Genomic DNA, 19,704 nt, shown 5'->3' on the forward strand with positions numbered 1-19,704 from the left:
ATGTTGCTAAATTCATTTATTTTTCTTTTTAAAATTCCATTTGAAAAGGGAGATCAATTTTCACTCCATATATTTAAAAATGAAAATGTTAAACTTTTACTGACTAATAACTAGGTTAATAGGATATAAACACATGGAACTCTAATTTGTATTTAGGTATATAAATATTTTTATTTGACAGTTCTTAAATTTTAAAAATCTATAGCCAAAACAAAACAAGGGTGAGGGTAGGAAAAACAGGGTGAGTAAAAACATATAGAGTAAAAACATATAAACTAAATATCAAAAACAAGTCAGAAAATATGTCACTTTACTACTGTTCTCCTATGAAGTTTAGTGAATCATCTATATCCAACAGTGGATTGGGAAAGATAATTCAACTTCTACCATGATTATGGGAGCAAATCGCCACAACAAGTTTTCTGGGCAGCCCACCTCATCCTGCTCTCCCAGAGGGCAAAGGTTGTAGCAATGGTTCGCAGCAGTCACTTATTTTGTAAAAAACTCTTCCTCCTTCCCTAAGCCCCACCTACAGAAAAAACAAAGTAGTAAACCCCAGAGAAACACACTTGACTGACAAAAGAGCCGGACATGTTTAGCCTGCAAAAGAGAAGGCTGAGAGAAGAGGAGACATGATGGCCATGTATAAATATGTGAGGGGAAGTCATAGGGAGGAGAGAAGAAGCTTGTTTTCTGCTGCCCTGGAGACTAGGATGCGGAACAAATGGCTTCAAACTACAGAAAAGGAGATTCCACCTGAACATAAGGAAGAATTTCCTGACTGAGAGCTGTTCAGCAGTGGAACTCACTGCTCCATAGTGTGGTGGAGGCTCCTTCTTTGGAGGCTTTTAAACAGAGGCTGGGTGGCCATCTGTCGGGGGTGCTTTGAATGCAATTTTCCTGCTTCTTGGCAGAGAGTTGGACTGGATGGCCCATGAGGTCTCTTCCAACTCTACGATTCTATGAAAAAAAGACCTGACCATTACAAGAGAGAAGAACTGAACAAATTGCATTCTGGACTAAACTGGTTTAAAGAGGTGGGAGATTTGTGGGATTTGTCCTACAAAAATTTAAGTATTTTTTCCAAACCAAAAGGCAGCCTTTATTTTCAACATGTTAAAATTAAGTTCATGTGTGTCAGAGACAGACAGAGAGAGAGAGAGACAGATAAACAGAAAGGCTGGTCAAAAGTAAGATGTCACAGGAGAATATTTAAAAATATGTATTCCATAGGGTAAAAGGAAGAAAGAGAAAAGGAAGAATGATACATGCATACAGTGTGATAATGAATGTTTTGAGCTGTAGTTGTTTGAATCGGTGGATACAGAATCGATGGATATGGATGACCGACAGGTTTCACAGCAGCAAATGTGATTTAAATCAATAACTTAAAATCAGCTTTAGAAACCCTATCATCACTGATTTCTCACTGTTTCACACCCTGATTGGAAGTAATTAGTTCTGATTCATCACATGATTCATACAACCTGGAACGTGGCAATACACCTTTAAACAAATGAATGGTAACAGTTACTGTACCACATAATAAAAACCTGCTATTGACAGATCTGAACTGAATCATACATTCACCTGATCCAAAGAATGCAAAGAATGTTCCGTGCCTGGGAAGGACTTCTAATACAGGTATCAATTCAACTAGTGGCAAGAAAAGCCTGTGAAGAACTACAAAAGCTTTAAAGGTTGGGTCTCTTATCTCTGTGGATGTGTGAAACAGGCAAAATCACACATGACATTTATTCTGTGGCTTCTATCTTAAAATACAATAATACGAGTATTTGATTTCAGATATTACAAGTTTATCTATCAATCTATCTACTCATGTGCGTATGCGTGCACTAAAGGGTTCTATCCCAGCCTTCCTTCCATTTTAGCACTGAGACCATGAACCCCTTACCACTGATCTGAACCATCCCAGAGGTTTGCATTCAAGGTCTAAAGTTAGCACAGTATGCCCTTATAGGGCTTCCATTTGCCCAACTGGCATATAATGCATTGATGCACTTTGCACATATGATACCACACCAGATCATGTGTGCTCCAAAGCCACCTCTCTGGACCCTAGCAAAGTGTTACTCCCCAGTTTCCAAATTTTGTCATGAAGAAATTATGCTGGAGTCATGGTCCTTCCTCTATGTCCTATGGCAGTAGTTGGGGGCCCATGGCTATGAGTAGGGAAAGGTAGGGAGAAAGTGTGTTGCTGAAGAGGGAGCCATATACTTGCTAGATGTTTCCTAGCAACTTATTGTGGTGGGTTCCTGAGAGAGGAAGTACAATGTTCAAGAGCAGGCGGAAGAACCAGGATGAGTCACAGCAAGGGAACAGAGTTTAGATATCAGTACTTACAGTGTGGCACATGTGTATGAGCTTTTGGTTTGGCTTGCCTTTTTTGTATAACAGGCCAGAAATAAGATATAATAACTAGGTCCTTGTAGCTAGATTAGCTCTTCTACTTTTCCCTGCCATTATCAATCTTTGTCACCACACTAGTGTTTTTCAGCTGTGAATGGGAAGTGCTTCTTGAAAATTGCTGGTGCAGCTGGGATATTTTAGACTCTACACTTGATGGTCTTATAACCACCCTTAAAGAAAGTGTAGGTTACTTTACAAAATATAGAAAGCCAGCCTGGCAGCGTTTTGAGCTGCTTCTGGTCATCCTGAAGAATGTCAGCCTGGCTTTCTGCTGTAAAGTTCTGCCCAACAGGACCAATGCCTACGTCAACCCCCCCCCCTTTTAATAGAATTTATGAAGGAAAGTGTGACAGTGTGCTAAGTCCTTTTCAGACTGATCTTTGATTAAAAGATAACTGCAAACGCAGGATTTCAAAGATCTACAATACAAACTCTTTCAACCAAAAACCAAGTCCCATCCACTCTTATCACTTTGGTCACCAATTGTTAATTCAGCAGTACTCTGTGACCATGGGGCTGTTATTTCTTATTCTGAGTTTAATTTATGTAGCAGAAGTGGGATGGGGAGGCAGTTTGCTGGCATGAGCCCACCACTGACCAAAAAGGTAAAGTGATAAGTATTTGTTACTGCTGGAACTAAATTGGAATATGTTTTAGAAATCAATGCCTGTTGAGAGAGAATGATAAAATGAACAAATTAAAGTTTTATTATCTAAAACACTAAAAGGAAGACCGGTTAGTCTTTGGCTTTAGAATTATACAATTTATAAGACAGTCATTATCTATCTATCTATCTATCTATCTATCTATATAAAGGTTCTGTTCATTTTTAGTGACATCATAACTCAAAAACTACTGGACAAATTGCTACCAAATTTGGTTATGAGACACCTACTAATCCAAGATGTGACCATCACACACACAAAAAACCCACCAAAAAAGCAAAAGGCACTTTAAAACCCCCAAAATAAAAATATGTTACAATGGCCCCCACCCCCGTGTGAAGCAAAATCAACACACCAACCATCTGCAAGTGAGCTGGCGCCAGTGAGTTTTAGCCATGGAGTCAGGATGCAGTTCGGGCACACATTGTAGAACAGGTGTAGTTTGGCCCCACTTTTAACTCTGGAGGGGTGGCCAAGGCAGCCACCACCAGGAGGAGGGTGGCAAGCCATGGCCGGTCCGAGACACCCAATGCAAGGGGCAAAGGGAAGATGAGGCAAAGGCAGGGAGGGAGGGAAGGAAGGAAGAAGGGAGGATCAGCTCCTCACAGTGATCCCCACAAACTAGACTTCAACTCACAAAAGCCTCTGCTACCTTGGACAATAAGAAAGGAATCTGGGAATTGAAGTCCAAAACACTTAGTGTTACCCACTCTGCCTCTTCTGTTCCCTCTGTTTGGCCTCCAAGGCTGGATAGCGGATGGTGAAGCGATCAATGGCAACCACCTGCCTGGGGCACCCACTATCAATGTGCTCTGGCCTCGATGGGCACTGTCTGTCAGCTACCAAGTGAGTCCAAGATGATGGCAACAGTGGTGCCAGCGGAGGGAGAAGTGGGTACAGAACACAAGGGAAGGGTAACGAGGAAACTGCCCCGGGTGACTAGGCTACCTTTTCCAGCTCAGACAGCAGCCAAAGGCAGGCAGAAGGCAATGGAAGGGAGAAACCCCTAAAGCCAAGACCTCCCTAACAAGGAAGGAAGGAAGGAAGGAAGGAAGGAAGGAAGGAAGGAAGGAAGGAAGGAAGGAGACAGGAAGGACAGAAGAAGGCAGGGGGGGAAAAGAGGGGAGGAATAAAGTAGAGGAAGGAACGAAAGAGAAAAGAAGGGAGGGAAAGAAGGAAGGAAAGAGGGAAGGAAGGAAGAAGAGAAAAGGGAAAAGAAAGAAAGGAAAGAGGTAAAGAAGGAAGGAAGGAAAGAAAAAAGGAAAGAACAAAAGAAGCAGGGAGGGAAAGAAGGAGAGAAGGGAAGAAGGAGATAAAAGGATAGGGAAGGAAGGAAGGAGAAAAGAAAGGCTGGAACAAAGAGCAATGGAATTAAAGAAAGAGGTACAGAAGGAAGAAAGGAGAGAAAGCAAAAGGGAAAGAAAAGGGAGGCAAAGAATAGGTAGGGTACCTCTCTTTCATAATATTACAGACAGCTACTTCAACTTCAAAAATTCTTACTATAGGCCACAGCAATGTGTGGTAGGGCATGGCTAGTTTATTTTATTTTATTTACTTTGCTGACTCAGAGATGAAGTTGAGTCACTCAGGTGTGAAGCCATTTAAAAATGTTAGCCAGAAGGGGGAGGTGCAAATGGAAGGCCAGAGATAAATTGCTCTCTATGAAAGTAGAACTGACACATAAAGAATGGATGAGACATTGCCTAGATGAAGAGTGAGATCAAGGTGAAGCGGACTCAGTGGATACTGGGGAACCTAATAAACGATGGAAGGCAGAAATAAGCAAGTGATAGAAATGAAAAAGAAACCATTTGCAAGATAAAAAAAAGTACATTCCAGAATCAAAACCAGTATCCTGGGGAAAGTTTAAGAGGTTAAGTTTACAGGACTGAAAATTATGATGACACAAGGCATTCTATTTTAGGTATGACATTAAAAACAATTTTGCAGAGTTTTTTTTCCAGGGAGTAAATGGACTAGATGAGAACAAATTACCCCACCATTGCTCCCCTTGTGCATCCAATCATTGCCAAGTATCCCAGAGCAACGTGGGCATGGACAACATTAATCCTGCATTTCCAGCACATAGAGGCCATACACAACAAGAAAGAAACTCATCTGAGGAAGCAAAATCTCCCAATAGGAAGAAAAGGAGAAGATTCTGCACAACTCAGGAACAACTCTTACAAACTCATGGGATAACAACTGTTCCACAAAATTCATGTCCTTCTGAAGCTTAGCATCAAGAAGCAGTGGCCTTAGAAACCTGTGCTGACCTCAAATCATCTTCCAGAATCCTCACAACAACGCAAAGTGTATCCCCTCCTAAACTCCATCCTGCCAGTGCCAATGTACCTATTAAACCCGCTGTCTTCCAAAATGAACTTCTCTCCCCGGATCTTAAAGTCCCAGCCCATTTCTTCCTCAATGACCCTCAGATTTAAGCCCAGTTCTAAGCCCAGGAAAAACGGATGCATTAGGCAAGACCTAGAGGGTCTCTTTGACCAGATCTGCCATGATGATTGATGCGGGTGGCCCTAAGAGTATTTTCTACTAAGGGTTATCTCCTGGAATATTGTAAGCTGGGCAAATAAATGGGTCGACAGTCACTTTAGAATTATATCTCTTCCTTGGATCTGATCCTTCTGCAGGAAACTTGGGCCACTACTCTAAATGGTTTTGTCTCTTATTCCCTGAATGCCAGCCAGCTTAGTTCAAAAGGCCGAGCTATGGGGGGGCATTGCTATTCTAGTGTCCAACTCATTGTTGGCCAACATAAACACCTTGGACAATTGTGAACAACTAGCTTGGGGAATCCATTTAAGCTATAACATTACCAGCTTTCTATTTGTGAGCATTTACATTCCTCTGCTCAAATCCAAAAACCAGATCAAAGAAACCTGGAGCAAACTAGAGAAGTACCTCCTCTCAATACTAACTAAATTTCCTAGCTCATATCTATACATATTGAGTGACCTAAACGCAAGGATCAGCCCTAATAACAATGAGTTAGAAGACAAATACCCAGAATGAAGAGGATTAAGGGACAACAGGTACTTCCCCTTTAGAAAATCAAAAGACCCAAAATCAAACTTTGCTGATTTTTGCCTGGCGCAACTCCAGTTCAACTTGGCTCTACCGATCTCAAATAGATCAGCCTCAGAGGATAGCTGTGGCGAACTCACTTTCTCAAACCCACTCAGCTCCAGTACAGTAGATTATGCCCTAGGCTCGAGAAATGCCTTTTATAGAGTCCAGAACTTCACCATTGGTACCAGAACTGATAGTGAGCATCAGCCCATGATTCTGGACATAATTGTCTCTGGTCATAAAGTTCACATAAACCAAATCCCTGTATCAAGGGTCACCACCACAGGGAGCCCATTTAAACTTAGAGTCAAATGGTCAGATGACAAGAAGAGGAGATTTCAAACGAAAGGAATTCTGAAAATGCCTAGGTGCCCAGGAGGACAATGTAGCAGCCCTAGGCTCACCATTAGTCATAATGAGGTGACTTTCTCAAAATATAGGTATGAAATGTCATCAACCATTTGTTTCCCTTTTGTAATACATATTGTATTTTTAGTGATGTAGCTGAGAGGACATATTTATTTATTTATTTATTTATTTATTTATTTACAGCTTTTATATTCCGCCCTTCTCACCCCGCAGGGGACTCAGGGCGGATTACAGTGTACACATATATAGCAAACATTCAATGCCAATTTTTGACATACAAACATATACAAACATACACAGAGGCTATTTAACTTTTTTTCTGGCCGCCAGGGGAGCTGTCACTTTCATCGTCCATCTGCGACGCTGATGAAGTACTTCCGCATTCCCCGCATGCTTCCCCGCTGTAATGCTTTGCTGTCTTCTTTATGAATGAGTCTTCTTTATGGCTTCATAAATCAGTTAATTTAACCTCCCCACACTTTAAGGTGGTACCTAATTTCCCTACTTGACAAATGCAACTGTTTTTCGGGTTGCAAAGGTCGACAACAGGCTATACACAATTGGTTGGAAACCCACTCCAACCTGGGCTGGCTTCGAACTCATGATTTTTTGGTCAGAGTGATCTTAATGCAGCTGACACTCAGCCAGCTGCGCCACAATCCCAGTGCTTGTGGGATCTCCTGCTTTATATGTTGAAGTTACTTGTTTTTTGGCTTTGGTGACTACATGCTTCAACTTGATCAGATAGTGTTGAGAGAGGGCTGCCATTTGCTGCTGACCACAGCCAGCAAAATGCCTGAGGATGGCATGCAGAATATTTGATTACTATCAAAACTAAGTTATAATACAAGAATACAGCAAAGTGGTCATACTCTGCACTACATTGTTAATGCAGCTCCCTTAATTTGTAATTTTGTTCAGAAGATGAGTATACTTGTTGGGGAATAAAATGCTAGCTGTACAGTACCCTTTTGTGTGCAGAAGAAGAAAAAATAAACACATCAGAATACAAGCATTTATCACCCTCTGGAAAATAGTCCTCAAATTCGACATGTGAAAAACTGGATTTGTATCAGACTCATGCTCCTGGGAATTAATTGTTATGGCCAAAAGGTCTGAAGCTGACAGACGTTCAAGACATAGAGAAGCGGTGGAAAATCTGTTACAGGTTAAGGGGATGCACTGGTCTCCTCAGGAGACCTTTGAGGGCCATAACCATGAGGATGCCTTCCATAGATGCAGGTGAAACGTCAGGAGAGAACTGTTCTGGAACATGGCCATACAGCCCAGAAAACTCACAACAACCCAGTGATTCTGGCCATGAAAGCCTTTGACAATACATCAAAAACACTGTTCCCCAGCCCTTCCTTCCACAACTTAAAAAAAAAAACCCTACATATAATATTGTTTGAGGTTTAGAAAATTCAAGGACAAGATATTCCTCTGAAGGTTTTTCTTTCAACATAGGCAAACTACAACCTGAAATTAGATGGGACCTGTTTAGGAAACTGCAATATTAACATAACAAAACCTTTGGGGGCAGGGAGGGAGAATCAGCAGGAAGTTACTTCAGCACCTTGTTTGCTACAGAAACTGGCAGTCTCTGACCACACTAACAGAAGCATATCCTGTCCCCATCCTGCCACCGCCCACTTATCAAGGGTGTAGATATCTTTCTGGTAGCCTCTGGAGCACCAAGATAAAATTACACAGGAGGCCCAGAGGCAATGCATTCAACTCTGCAAGGGGTCCAGGCAACATTTTCATGGGTGACATGATGGATTAATACTCAGGAGAGGTGATTTAACCAAACCCTAGAAGCAAGGCCTGTTGGCTTGTAATCCACTTAGCATAACCGTTGTATAAAAATCTTTCTGCTCCATTGTTTCAGAATGCAAAATATTATCAGAACTGTGCACATGTAAGCTATTCTAAACAGACTCCTTTGCCTTCAGCTTCATTGCCTGCAGAAGAGTTCTCTGAATTATTCCAGCTGACCAAGCTTGAAGAGTTTGAACTGGCTCAATGAAACTATCCACAGCATTGCTGTGCAGTTTACCCCCCAAACAATAGATCTTTCTCTTGCTGGTTTTACTGCCCGTAAAACCACACCCACACAAAGCTGTAGGAGTCATATTCATCTTTCTTGATGCTTCAGGACATTTATTCATTCCTAGAGGAAGGAAAGAACACAGTGTTGGCACCAGCTAATAAAGTCAACCCCTGTGAAGGAGACTCAAGACTGCAACTGTAGAAGACAAAGAGTAAAGGGTCACTGTCTCCAAATCTGGCATCCAATCTGTGTCAAACCTCTCCTTCCTTTGCAACAACTATTGAACTTTCCTTGACTCCTTGATAGGGCCTTTCTCTAGCTTGACCAGAAACAGTCACTGAAGTGGAATGAGGGCACGGAAAATTGGACCACAAGGTCGCCTTGAGAAAAAGCAACAGGAACCAACCTTTCAGTTGAAGGCCTCATTCTCTTATAGAGCTTGGGTTTTTTAAAACTACAAATTTCTCAGAACCCCCAAGATAGTTGTCTTGCTAAGAGATTCTGGGAGGTTTATCTCAAAAACTAGCAGGTCTAGACTCTTTCCTCTTAAGAGGAATCTGTCAGGAGCCAAGCCAGCAGTGAGCCATCCTGAAGCCAGTGGTGGATAGCACGAGGTGAGAAGCCACTTCTCTTTTCACTCTGTTCCTACCACCCTCTGTTCTCCTGTTTCTTCCTCTCCACCTATGTAGCAAGTGGAGAAACGTAGGGCTTTTTCACACCACACAATCATAGCATTGTGATTCTGCTGCACAGTTTTATCTTCGGGATATCTAGGATTTGCAATGGGAGGGGTTTCTGAATTCTCAGCCAGAGAGATCCTTTGATACCTTTGACCAAACTATACGAGTCACAAATTAGTTGGTGTTTAGACCAACTGACAGCAAGGGATGTAAATAACATACAAAAAACTTTAAGAATAGATCCTATCAGTTTCTATTTTAAATAATGTCTTCATAACTAAAAAAACAGATGGGTTTTTATATGCAATGGTGTAGTAGAAAGGTGTTTTTTTATATGGAATGGCAAAAATCACCTTGGAATGCTTTTTAAATATTTTCAAACTGTGGATGGTGGAATCCATGGATACAGAGGACCAACTATATAAGAACTTTTCAAGCTTTCAAGTCAATCTAATTACAGAGGATTACTCACTGTCAGCTACAAGTTAAGAGGCAATGGGCTGCAAGACTTAAACTTTTTCACAGAATTAATAAATTGCTTTGAGTGGATTTTGGAGTGTACCAGCATAAATCCATTGTGAAGCTGACTTCGTTTCCTCTCAGGTAATAATAAAATAATAAATACTATTTATTACCTGGTTTTTCTGATGGATCAAGATGGGGTACAATAAACTCAAAAGCACATGAACATAAAATATCATACAGTATTATAAAAAGATAAATATATAAAAACTTGCAGCAAACACAGATACAGAATTAACATATAGTAGCAATAGTATGTAAATCAAAACTCATGATTGAAAGTTGTCTGAACAGGCCTGCCGGTTGAGATGTGTTTTAAATTGGGTCTTAAATTCCAACAGGTCATTCCACAGTCATGGGGCGGTCAATGAAAACGCCTTCTAATTGACAGTCACCAGTTGGAATCTGGCTGGTCTTTTTTTCTTCTTCAAAACTCCATTTTTAAAAACCACATTATGCATGTATGTGTATACACATACACAAACACATAAAATGGATAGTGGGATGATGACTTCACTATTTGGTCACTATCAATTTGGAAGAGACACCTTAATGGCAAACACCGAATTCCGCCACACACCCCTTAAGCAACCCTGAATGCTAAAAGAAATGAGACTCCAACTTTCACACAAGGATATACCGTATAGCCTAGTCCTATGCATATTTATTCAGAAACCACTCTGCAACTCCCCCAGGATCCCCTGATAGTGGGCAAACCTGACAATTGCTATTTTCTATTCCAATGCAAAGTAAACATGTGGCTCAATCTTCAGAAGGCAATTATGATCCAATGGCTTTACAAAGGACCAGTTTCAGATGGAGATGAGACGAAAAGTGATAGAATCGGTTTGCTGATGTGGATAAACCCATCTGCCTGCATTTGAGGGTGTGCCTATGGAGACCTAAGGGCATGGCTGCCTTTCAAAATGGATAGTTACATTCCCACATAGAAGTCCTGAACATTGGATAGATTTCAAAAGTGGTGTTTTCTGGAAGATATATATCATAAAAAGAAAAAGACACAAGATGGAGGAAATGTTTGATCACATACAATGAAATGAGTGGAAGATGGCCACATTACTTAATTTCAACTGGAATAAGCAAGCCCCGCATTTAAAAAATGGGCATGAAAATAAAGATAAGGTCTATGCTAGACAAGAATCAAGCACTGAAGACAGTCATGAGGGGAAGATACTGGATAGTAAAATTACTGGAAAATTCCAGAGGAGCAGGTATGTCCACTGATTTTGCCTTTGACAGGCGGCAAAATTTACTCATTCAGCACAGCTTAACCCTCACTGAACTGTTATTTGTGTATGTTCGCTGCCTAAGGAAGAGGCCTATGGCTTCACAAAAGACGCTCTGGATCCCAAGAGAAATTACTTTCCTGCTGCTTTTTGGAGTTTAACATTTACTTAATTTTTTCATGGTCCCATATGGCAGTTTGGACCTACTGCCTACATTGAGACATGGCCAAACCAACTGATCAACAACAAAAACAACATCTGATACAAAACAAAGGCCTGTTATTCCAACATGATTATTTTTTTCTTTATTTTGTATGATTCTTTAACATATTTTGCCTGTTAAAGAAGCCAGTGGAGCTTTGACAGCTTGCATGAAATGTTTTGTGTATTTTGATTGGCCAAAAAATTATTGCTCATTTGTGGATTTTTGATTTTTTACTGTATGTTACCTGAACTGATATTTATCTCAAAGAAGAAATTTATCTTTAAGAGCCCCCGGTGACACAGCAGGTTAAACTGCAAAGCTGCTTAACTTGCTAACCGAAAGGTCAGAGGTTCGAATCTGGAGAGCAACCTAGCAGTTCGAAAACATGCAAATGTGAGTAGATTAATAGGTACCACTCAGTCAGGAAGGTAATAGTGCTCCATACAGTCATGCCAGCACATGAACTTGGAAGCGTCTACAGACAATGCCGGCTCTTTGGCTTAGAAACAGAAATGAGCACCACTCCCGAGAGTCAAAGACGACTAGACTTAATGTCAAAGGGAAACCTTTACATTTACCTTAGACATGCATAGCATATACTACATTCTGTAACATCTTGAAAGGTGACAAACATTTCATCATAAACTTTCAGTGATCAGAGAACACCATGTCAGATGCAAACAAAAGTAGGGGAAATGGGCAGTGCTGACAGCATGAGATATAAATAGATAGCAGTGGGAACAAAGAAAGCCAGACAATAATAATACAGAGGGGAAATAAAATCTCAGCATGGCCCTTGGGCACATTTGTACATCAATTCCAGTTATATGGGCTTATCTTTCCAAACATGACTGTTTAAGGCTAAACTATAGTCTTTGATGCTTTTGTTTTGGACTATAATTTCTGGTTTGGCCACTGGGAATTGTAGTAAAAAGATTAAAAATTCTAGCAGAGTACTCTTAGAATGACATACGGTTCCAGCTAGTTTCAAAGAGGAGCTCAGCTACCTCTCCCCACTCTCTTTCCATTATTGAATTTCTTCTTTAATTGCTTAGGGGCTTGTCACAAAACAGGCGTAACTTTCTATGCCAAAAAGCACAAAGAACTCACAAACCTGGAATAATAGAATATTTTTCTTAGCATAAGAAACAGCCTTTCCCAGTTTATTGGTTTCATTTATATGTCACCTTTCTCCCAGAGAGTTTGAAAAGCTTCAAAATAAAATTTAAAATCAGCACATAAAATGATATGAAATCACTTTTAAAAACACAGAAGAGTTTAAAAACCTACAACAACCCATGCAAATCAGTTGTTTGTTTTTTTTGCCACAATATTCTTAATCTAAAGCAATGGAAATGCTGATTACTGCAGATAATGCAATACACCAAGACTTCCTTGTGGTAGGTCAAGCAGCCATACAAATCCTGGTATTCAAAAATAGCTAGAGCAGACACTGATCATATATCTCCAAATAGCATACATTGCTAGATTCCATTTGTATCTAGCCAACATAATAATTATGGATTAACAAATAATGGACTGCATTGACAAATTAGTGTATCCAGCAATCAGAATGTCACCATCTCTCCCATGCATGTTTTAGAGTTAGACTAAAATTCCCATCATTCTTTGTCAGCTTGACCACTGGAAACTATTCTGACACATTGGCTAAGGAACATTTCTGTAATGTTTTAGCAAACAGAATCCTGAAATTTACTTCCCCACTTCTTTGGATGTTGTACAGAATGATAATAAAGACTCAGGTATAAAACATATTTATAGTTTTGGGAGTGTGATGGGATGTAATAGGATCCAGAAGGAGGCTTTCAGACAACAACTCCCAGTATGGTCATTGAGAACCACAACCAAAACAAAACAAATAAAGGCGGGGGAGAATAACTTCAAGCAGAGGATTCGTAGATAGACATATTGAGATAATGTCCCTGCTAGCTTCACAGACAAGCTCAGCTATCTCTCCACATGTTTTCCATTATTTCCTTTCTTTTTTATTGCGTGGCGGCTTTTTAGGGAACTTAAGAAGCTGTCTATACCAAAATGCATAAAGAATCCAAAAATAATGAATAATAGAGGCATTTTTACCATAAGGAAACTTCTAGATACAGTGTTCCACAATTTCTTTGTTTTTCATAATACACATAAAAACCAACGAAAGGTACTGCTATATTCCATTTTTTCTGCTCTCCCTCTTTCTCTTTCTCTTTCTCTTTCTCTTGTTGCAAGAGATTAACATGGCTACTTCTTTAAAAAATATATCTATTCTCTGACACCTCATAACTACAGCTGACCATTATCATTAATTAGATTCAGAGAGGTGCTCCATGTAAGAGAGTCCTCAGATGGTTAAAGTGCAGCCCTCAAAATGTGGTTCTCCTATAACTCTCATCCCTCAGCTCAGCAAGTGAGAGCCCAAAATTGGCAAGGTAAAAAACCCGGAACCTCAATTCATGGCTGATACCAAATGAGAGACTTGCTCCTGGGCACATAGAAGATTGGGTGACTTGAAAGGTGCTGAACAGACTACACTCTGGAACCATGAGATGCAGAGCCAACTTTAAGAAATGGGGCTACATAGTGGAGTCCATAACATGCAAGTGTGGGGAAGAGCAAATCACAGATTACTACAATGCAGACTGAGCCCTGCCACATGCACGATGGAGGACCTTCTTACAGCTACACCAGAGGCACTCCACGTGGCCAGTTTCTGGTCAAAGGACCTTTAGCATAATGCCAAGTTTTTAACTTTGTGTTTTTAAATAAATTACAACTGTACCCTCAATTTGTTTCTGATGTGATAAATAAATACCAGCATAGCAAACAGCAAGGGATGTTGAGGAGCTGTGGTCCAACTGGAAATTTACATCTTACCTGGCCCTGGTCCATATGATAAAAACCTGCATCTAGAAATTATTTAATAAAAGGAAGCAAACTTTGCAGCAGCTTATTAAAACACCATATAATCTTTCTGAGATCTTATAGTGTAAAAGGAAGAGCTGTCTGATATCTGAAGGAACCACAAAAAGACTGGCCTCCCCTAAATATGCACTGCTCTTTTAAGAGAAAATAACGCCATACATCCCTTGAAGGAACAGGTACAACATGACAGGTACAACACCAGCAGTAGGCCTCACATGGCAGAACCTAACTCCACAACAATGCAGAAAGAAAAGATATTTGATGGTTAATACCATGCAAGAAACATAATGCTTGTTTAAAACAAGGGAGAGAGAGGAAAAAATAAACTCCACAAACATACAGTTTAGGATTTTCTCGTATACACCTACATATATAAAAGCTAAGAAATTTTTACTAGTAATCAAAGGCAAGCAGAATGTAATTATGACACCTTCCAACTGCCCGTGATTACCTCCCTAGACTTTCCAGGTCAGATTAATTCAAATGCACTTGAATTTGAGAGTAGCCATTGATATCAATAAGAAGTGGTGGCTAAGTCTCTCCGCCACTATCTGAGACTCCCAACACCAATGAAGAAGAGGGCATCACCTTCATCTCTTCCCTATGAACTTTTGAAAGGCACCTGGTAGGCTGCTGTGAGAAACAGGGTGCTCGAATAGAGACGTGCTCCAAGAGTCTGCTGGGCTGAAGCAATGCTCCCTTTCAGTCTCTAATGTTTAGCTGTTCCATACAATACAGGCAGTCCCTGAGTTACAAACATCCAACTTACAAATGACTCATAGTTAAGAACAGGGGTGAGACAACAGGAAGTGAGAGAAATCTACCCCTACAAAAGGAAATCAACTTGTGAAAGAGTTATGATGGAGAAAAAGGCATCTCCACTGAAGCTTCCTCACCAATCCTTGTTTCCACAACAAGCCATATTTTCAAAATCCAATTGTCACAGGGACAGAAAGTGTAGTGAAATCTTCTGCACAGGGGCACAGACAGCAAAGTCAACACCACAGGAGTGTTGACTCTTCCCTATGCTATCCAAAGCTTTATATATACACTTTAAAATGTATCTATTCCAACTTACATACAAATTCAACTTAAAAACAAGCCTACTGAGCCCATCTTGTTCATAACTTGGGCACTACGTGTACAGATTTGTAAGCCTCATCATTTGAAATTTTCCCAAATGGAAGCTGTGTGAGTTTACTACATGTTGAGGCAGTAACCTTTGCTCCGTTACATATATATAGATATGGATGCAGTGTAGGGGTGTGCAAAGTATTGTTTAGGTGTCCTAGATTATGGCAATTTGGGGGATTTGTCTGCTGAATGCATGAAAACGAGCCTGGCAGCTGAAGCTTTCGCTAAAACTGATAAGAGCAGCTGGACCTTTTCGGCTAATGGGGCTGAGCAGTACTCTACCAAATCTAAAATTGACCAAAAACTGATTTGTAGCCCTTTTGGTACTAATATTAGAGAGTGGTCCCTGGTCAAAATAGTCCCTGGTCAAATACAGGTTGGGAACAACTGCTCTAGTGTGATGATGCTGTTAGTGAGAACTTCACCAGGCAAGCTGGGAAAATCCTGAGCGCAGTCCAACTGAAGCCAGCTGGCCCTGGGTTTCTGAAAGGGCCCCGCAAAAGGTTCTGGTGCCAACCAGGTAGCACAGGATGGGGATCTCCTTTCCAAAACACTTGGATTGGAGGTCTTTCAGATTTGGAATTCTTTCATTTGTATACCAAGCTATCTTGGAGATGGGAGCTCAAATGTGATCACAAAAATCATGTATGTTTCATATACACCTTACGCACACGCATTATGCCACCAGAAAGCAAGGGCATTGCCATCTCAACCAATCACGGGTTTATTTTGGTGGTATTTAGGAAATCTGGGTAAGGCAGTGGTTCACAACCTTTTTTTTTTTTTACCAGGGACCACTTTGACCACTCTCCAACATTAATACCAAAAGGGTTACAAATCAGTTTTTGGTCAACTTTTGATTCTGTTTGGGGTGCTGATTCAGAAAATTGCATTGGATAGACCACATCAGCTCTAGTTTCTGATACAGAACATATGCCGTCCAGTAGTTGCCATCTGCTCGCCCACAGAAAACCATATTTAATAATCTAAAGCTGATGTGGTAGTGGCAACCTTTCGTGGGTAGTCAGCCTCTCCCCTCATGACATCCCTGTTGCTTTGGCACTATAGGAGACCAGTTGCTCTAGTTGCTGTGTGGTTTCGAGGCACTGGTATAGTAATGGTGAGGCTGTGGACCATATATTTTTGTTCTTGTGGACCACTGGTGGTCCACGGACTACAGGTTGGGAACCACTGCACTACAGCATAGATCCACTTTAAATGCTGTTGCTGCCTCCTGCAGAATGCTGGGCTTTGTAGTTTAGTGTGGCCCAGGTCGTGAGTGGGTGATAAGTTTAAAGGTCCCTCCCTAAACTACAAGCCCCAGAATTCTGCAGGAGACAGAAACTGGATTTAAAGTGGATCCATGCTCTAGAGCAGGCCTGGGCAAACTTGGGCCCTCCAGGTGTTTTGGACTTCAACTCCCACAATTCCGAACAGCCGGCTGTTCGGAATTGTGGGAGTTGAAGTCCAAAACACCTGGAGGGCCCAAGTTTGCCCAGGCCTGCTCTAGCGTGAGGAGGTATTTTTAAGACACCGAATGGGTTGGTTGTCCGCTCCCCCCCCCCCCCCCTCCAAGGGCGCATCTCCATTGAGAAATGCACAGAGTCTGGCCCAACTCCAGCTCCTGAGAGTGCTAGTGGGAGGAGGTGGGCACCGGCCGGCTTAGGCGTCGGCGTGGCGTGTGTCCGGGGGCTCACCTTGTAGACCTTTCCGAAGGCGCCGTCGCCCAGCTCGCCCAGGATCTCCCAGACCTCGTTGGGGTCCAGGTCGCGGCGCACGTGCGGGAACTCCTTGGAGCGGCGCCGGTCCAAGTGCGAGAGGCGCAGGATGCGGCGGAAATTGGCGAAGGCCATCTTGGCCCGGGAGGGACCCCTCCGCGGGGAACAAGCAGGAGGAGGAGGAGGAGGAGGAGGAGAGAAGACCCTCTGCAGGCCCCGGAGAAGCGCCCAAAGCCAAGACGCGAGAGCAGCGGCGGGAGCGGCGGCGGGGAATCCCAAGCCGGGTGTTTCCCCGCACCTCTCCTCCCTCGCTTACTCTGCGAGGTGCGCGGGGCCCGGTCCCAAGAGCCCCTCCCAGGCGGCGCCCGCTTCACCTGCCGCTCGGGACCGGGCCAGCCCCCTCCGGCCTCGCCAGCGCCCCGCCGCCCGGGCCCGCCCCCTCCTGGCTCCGCCTCGGCCCCTCCGGCTCGCTACGGACTCTTCCTTCCTTCCTTCCTTCCTTCCTTCCTTCCTTCCTTCCTTCCTTCCTTCCTTCTCTCTCCTCCGTTCCTTCCTGCCCGAGCCCCGTCACGAACAGCGGGGAGGGGGCGCAATGGGGCGCCTTCGGAGCTCGGTGTTTTGCTTACAAACGGGCTGCGGGGAAGCCGCCTTCCCACCCAGACGCCTCTCTCGCCTTCGCAGAGCTTCCCGACAGGAAGGGACACGGTTAAATCCCGTTTACTTCCGAAGTTTGTTGTCCAGGCTGCGAGAGAGTCTCGGGTCAAGAGCAAGGGGGGGGGGGGAGGGAGGAGGGGGGGGAGGCGTCCGCAGAAAGACTGACGCCTTAGACGGCGAGCGTGGCGTGGCGAGCGGGGGTGGGTGCCTGCGCGTGCCTACCTGCCGCAACCACCCAAAGCGACTGCCTAGGAAACTTTCAGGCCGTGTTTCAGAAGAAAGTTCTACTTTTCTTAACCGCACAAACATGGCTTCACAAGCCCAGCTACAGTGCTCGGTATCAGTAGACCTAGGGCCCTTCCAAGTGGGTGAGTGGAGCCAAGGGGGAAAGTTGGGGCTAAAAATACCACCCTCGATCTTAGGGCCCCTTCCACACAGCCGCATAACCCAGAACATCAGTCTGGAAGTCCCACAATATCTGCTTTGGACTGGTTTATCAAAGCAGATATTGTGGGGTTTTATTCAGCTGTGTGGAAGGGCCCTCCAAGGCTCAAACTTACGTTTTAATCTTTCCACTACTGCACATGCAGCCCAGTCAGTGGGGCCATTATTAGTGACACTTTGAATCACTGAGGGCCCTTCCAAAGCTCTATATTCCAGAATATCAAGGCAGAAAATCCCATGCTATCTGAGTGTGGACTCAGGGCCCTTCCACACAGCCCTATATCTCTCAAGGCAGAAAATCCCACAATATCTGCTTTGAACTGAGTTATCTGAGTCCACACTCAGATAATGTGGGATTTTCTGCCTTGATATTCTGCGATCTAGAGCTGAGTGGAAGGGCCCTGAGTCCTTGTTGCCAGATATTCCAGTTCAAAGCAGATAATGTGGGATTTTATTCAGCTGTGTGGAGGAGGCCTAAGTTTTGTCTGTAGAGATGTCTGTATTGCAGGTAGTGTTCTGGTGTTTTGCTTTGTGTAATGGGGAGTTATTGTTTCATACTATCAGTAACTTCCTCTGAAGTGGAGCTTACCATCTTCATTGGTGGTCTGGCATCCAAGCACTTACTAAGCAGGCTTCCTTGGCAGAAGTACCCAAGGGAAAACATGAGGTGAGGAAATGGGTGTGTGCCAGACCGCTCCCCCAGTGCCACGCACATGGACACCATGGGTTCAATTCAGAAGTATCTGAGAGTTAGCCACAAGTCATCTGCTGAATTTCTTTCTCCTTGAGCCTTGCTTTATTGTCTCCCTCGTATCAAATCTTGGGGCAATTTCCCTCTTGATGCAAATCCCTGATTTGGTTCATGGGCAACCATATGAATCTCTTCTTATCTGGCACATTAGTTCACAAACCACATTGTGATGTCAGGGTTTTGCTCCTAAACTGAATTCTCACAGCCTCCGCCCTCCAAGCTGTCATTGCTTAAGCAGGTCTGATGCCATGGTGGGACTTGCAGCCATGCAGCTTACTGTGTAGTTTTTGAAAATCATGTCAGAAGCAACTTGAGAACGTACTGTAAGTTGTTTCTGATGTGAGAAAATTGGCCATCTACAGAGACATTGCCCAGGGGATTCCCAGATGTGTTACAATCCTGTGGGGAGGCTTCTCTCATGTTCCCGCAAGCTAGAGCTGATAGATGGGAGCTCACCCCATCTGGCAGATTTGAACCAGCAACCTTCAGATCAGCAACCCAACCTGCCGGTCAGCAGTCCAGCGAGCACAAGAGTTTAACCCATTGCATCACCGCAGCTCTACTGTGTAGTTGAAGTGATGTAGATCAGGCCTCTTCAACCTGCAGCCCTCAGTAGCCCCAGCCAGCTTATTCATTGGGCAGGAATTCTGGGAGCTGAAGTCCAAAACACATGGAAGGCCACATGTTGAAGAAACTTGACTAGAGCAACCTTATTTTCCCACATGAACAGTATGACATAGAGACGGTAGAGTGGATAACTTCTGGTGCCTCCTGGATATTTTAGATGACAACTACTGTAAGCCTCAAC

The 19,704-nt window shown here is 42.9% G+C and overlaps 1 protein-coding gene across 2 annotated transcripts in view; it reads right to left on the reverse strand.

The window, feature by feature from the left end:
* STK10 (serine/threonine kinase 10) overlaps positions 1-19,704 on the reverse strand; it is a 129,967-nt gene that overhangs the window by 62,092 nt on the left and 48,171 nt on the right. Inside the window, exon 1 of one of the 2 annotated variants that reach the window (XM_060765098.2) lies at positions 17,027-17,812. The exons of the other annotated variant lie outside the window; for it this stretch is intronic. Within the exon in view, the coding sequence (XP_060621081.2) occupies positions 17,027-17,182 (156 nt within the window). The 5' untranslated portion in view covers positions 17,183-17,812. Of the gene's footprint in view, positions 1-17,026; positions 17,813-19,704 lie in introns of those variants that run through there. 2 annotated transcript variants of the gene reach the window in all.

This window comes from Anolis sagrei, chromosome 2 (assembly GCF_037176765.1).
Source record: "Anolis sagrei isolate rAnoSag1 chromosome 2, rAnoSag1.mat, whole genome shotgun sequence".
Lineage (NCBI taxonomy): Eukaryota > Metazoa > Chordata > Lepidosauria > Squamata > Dactyloidae > Anolis > Anolis sagrei.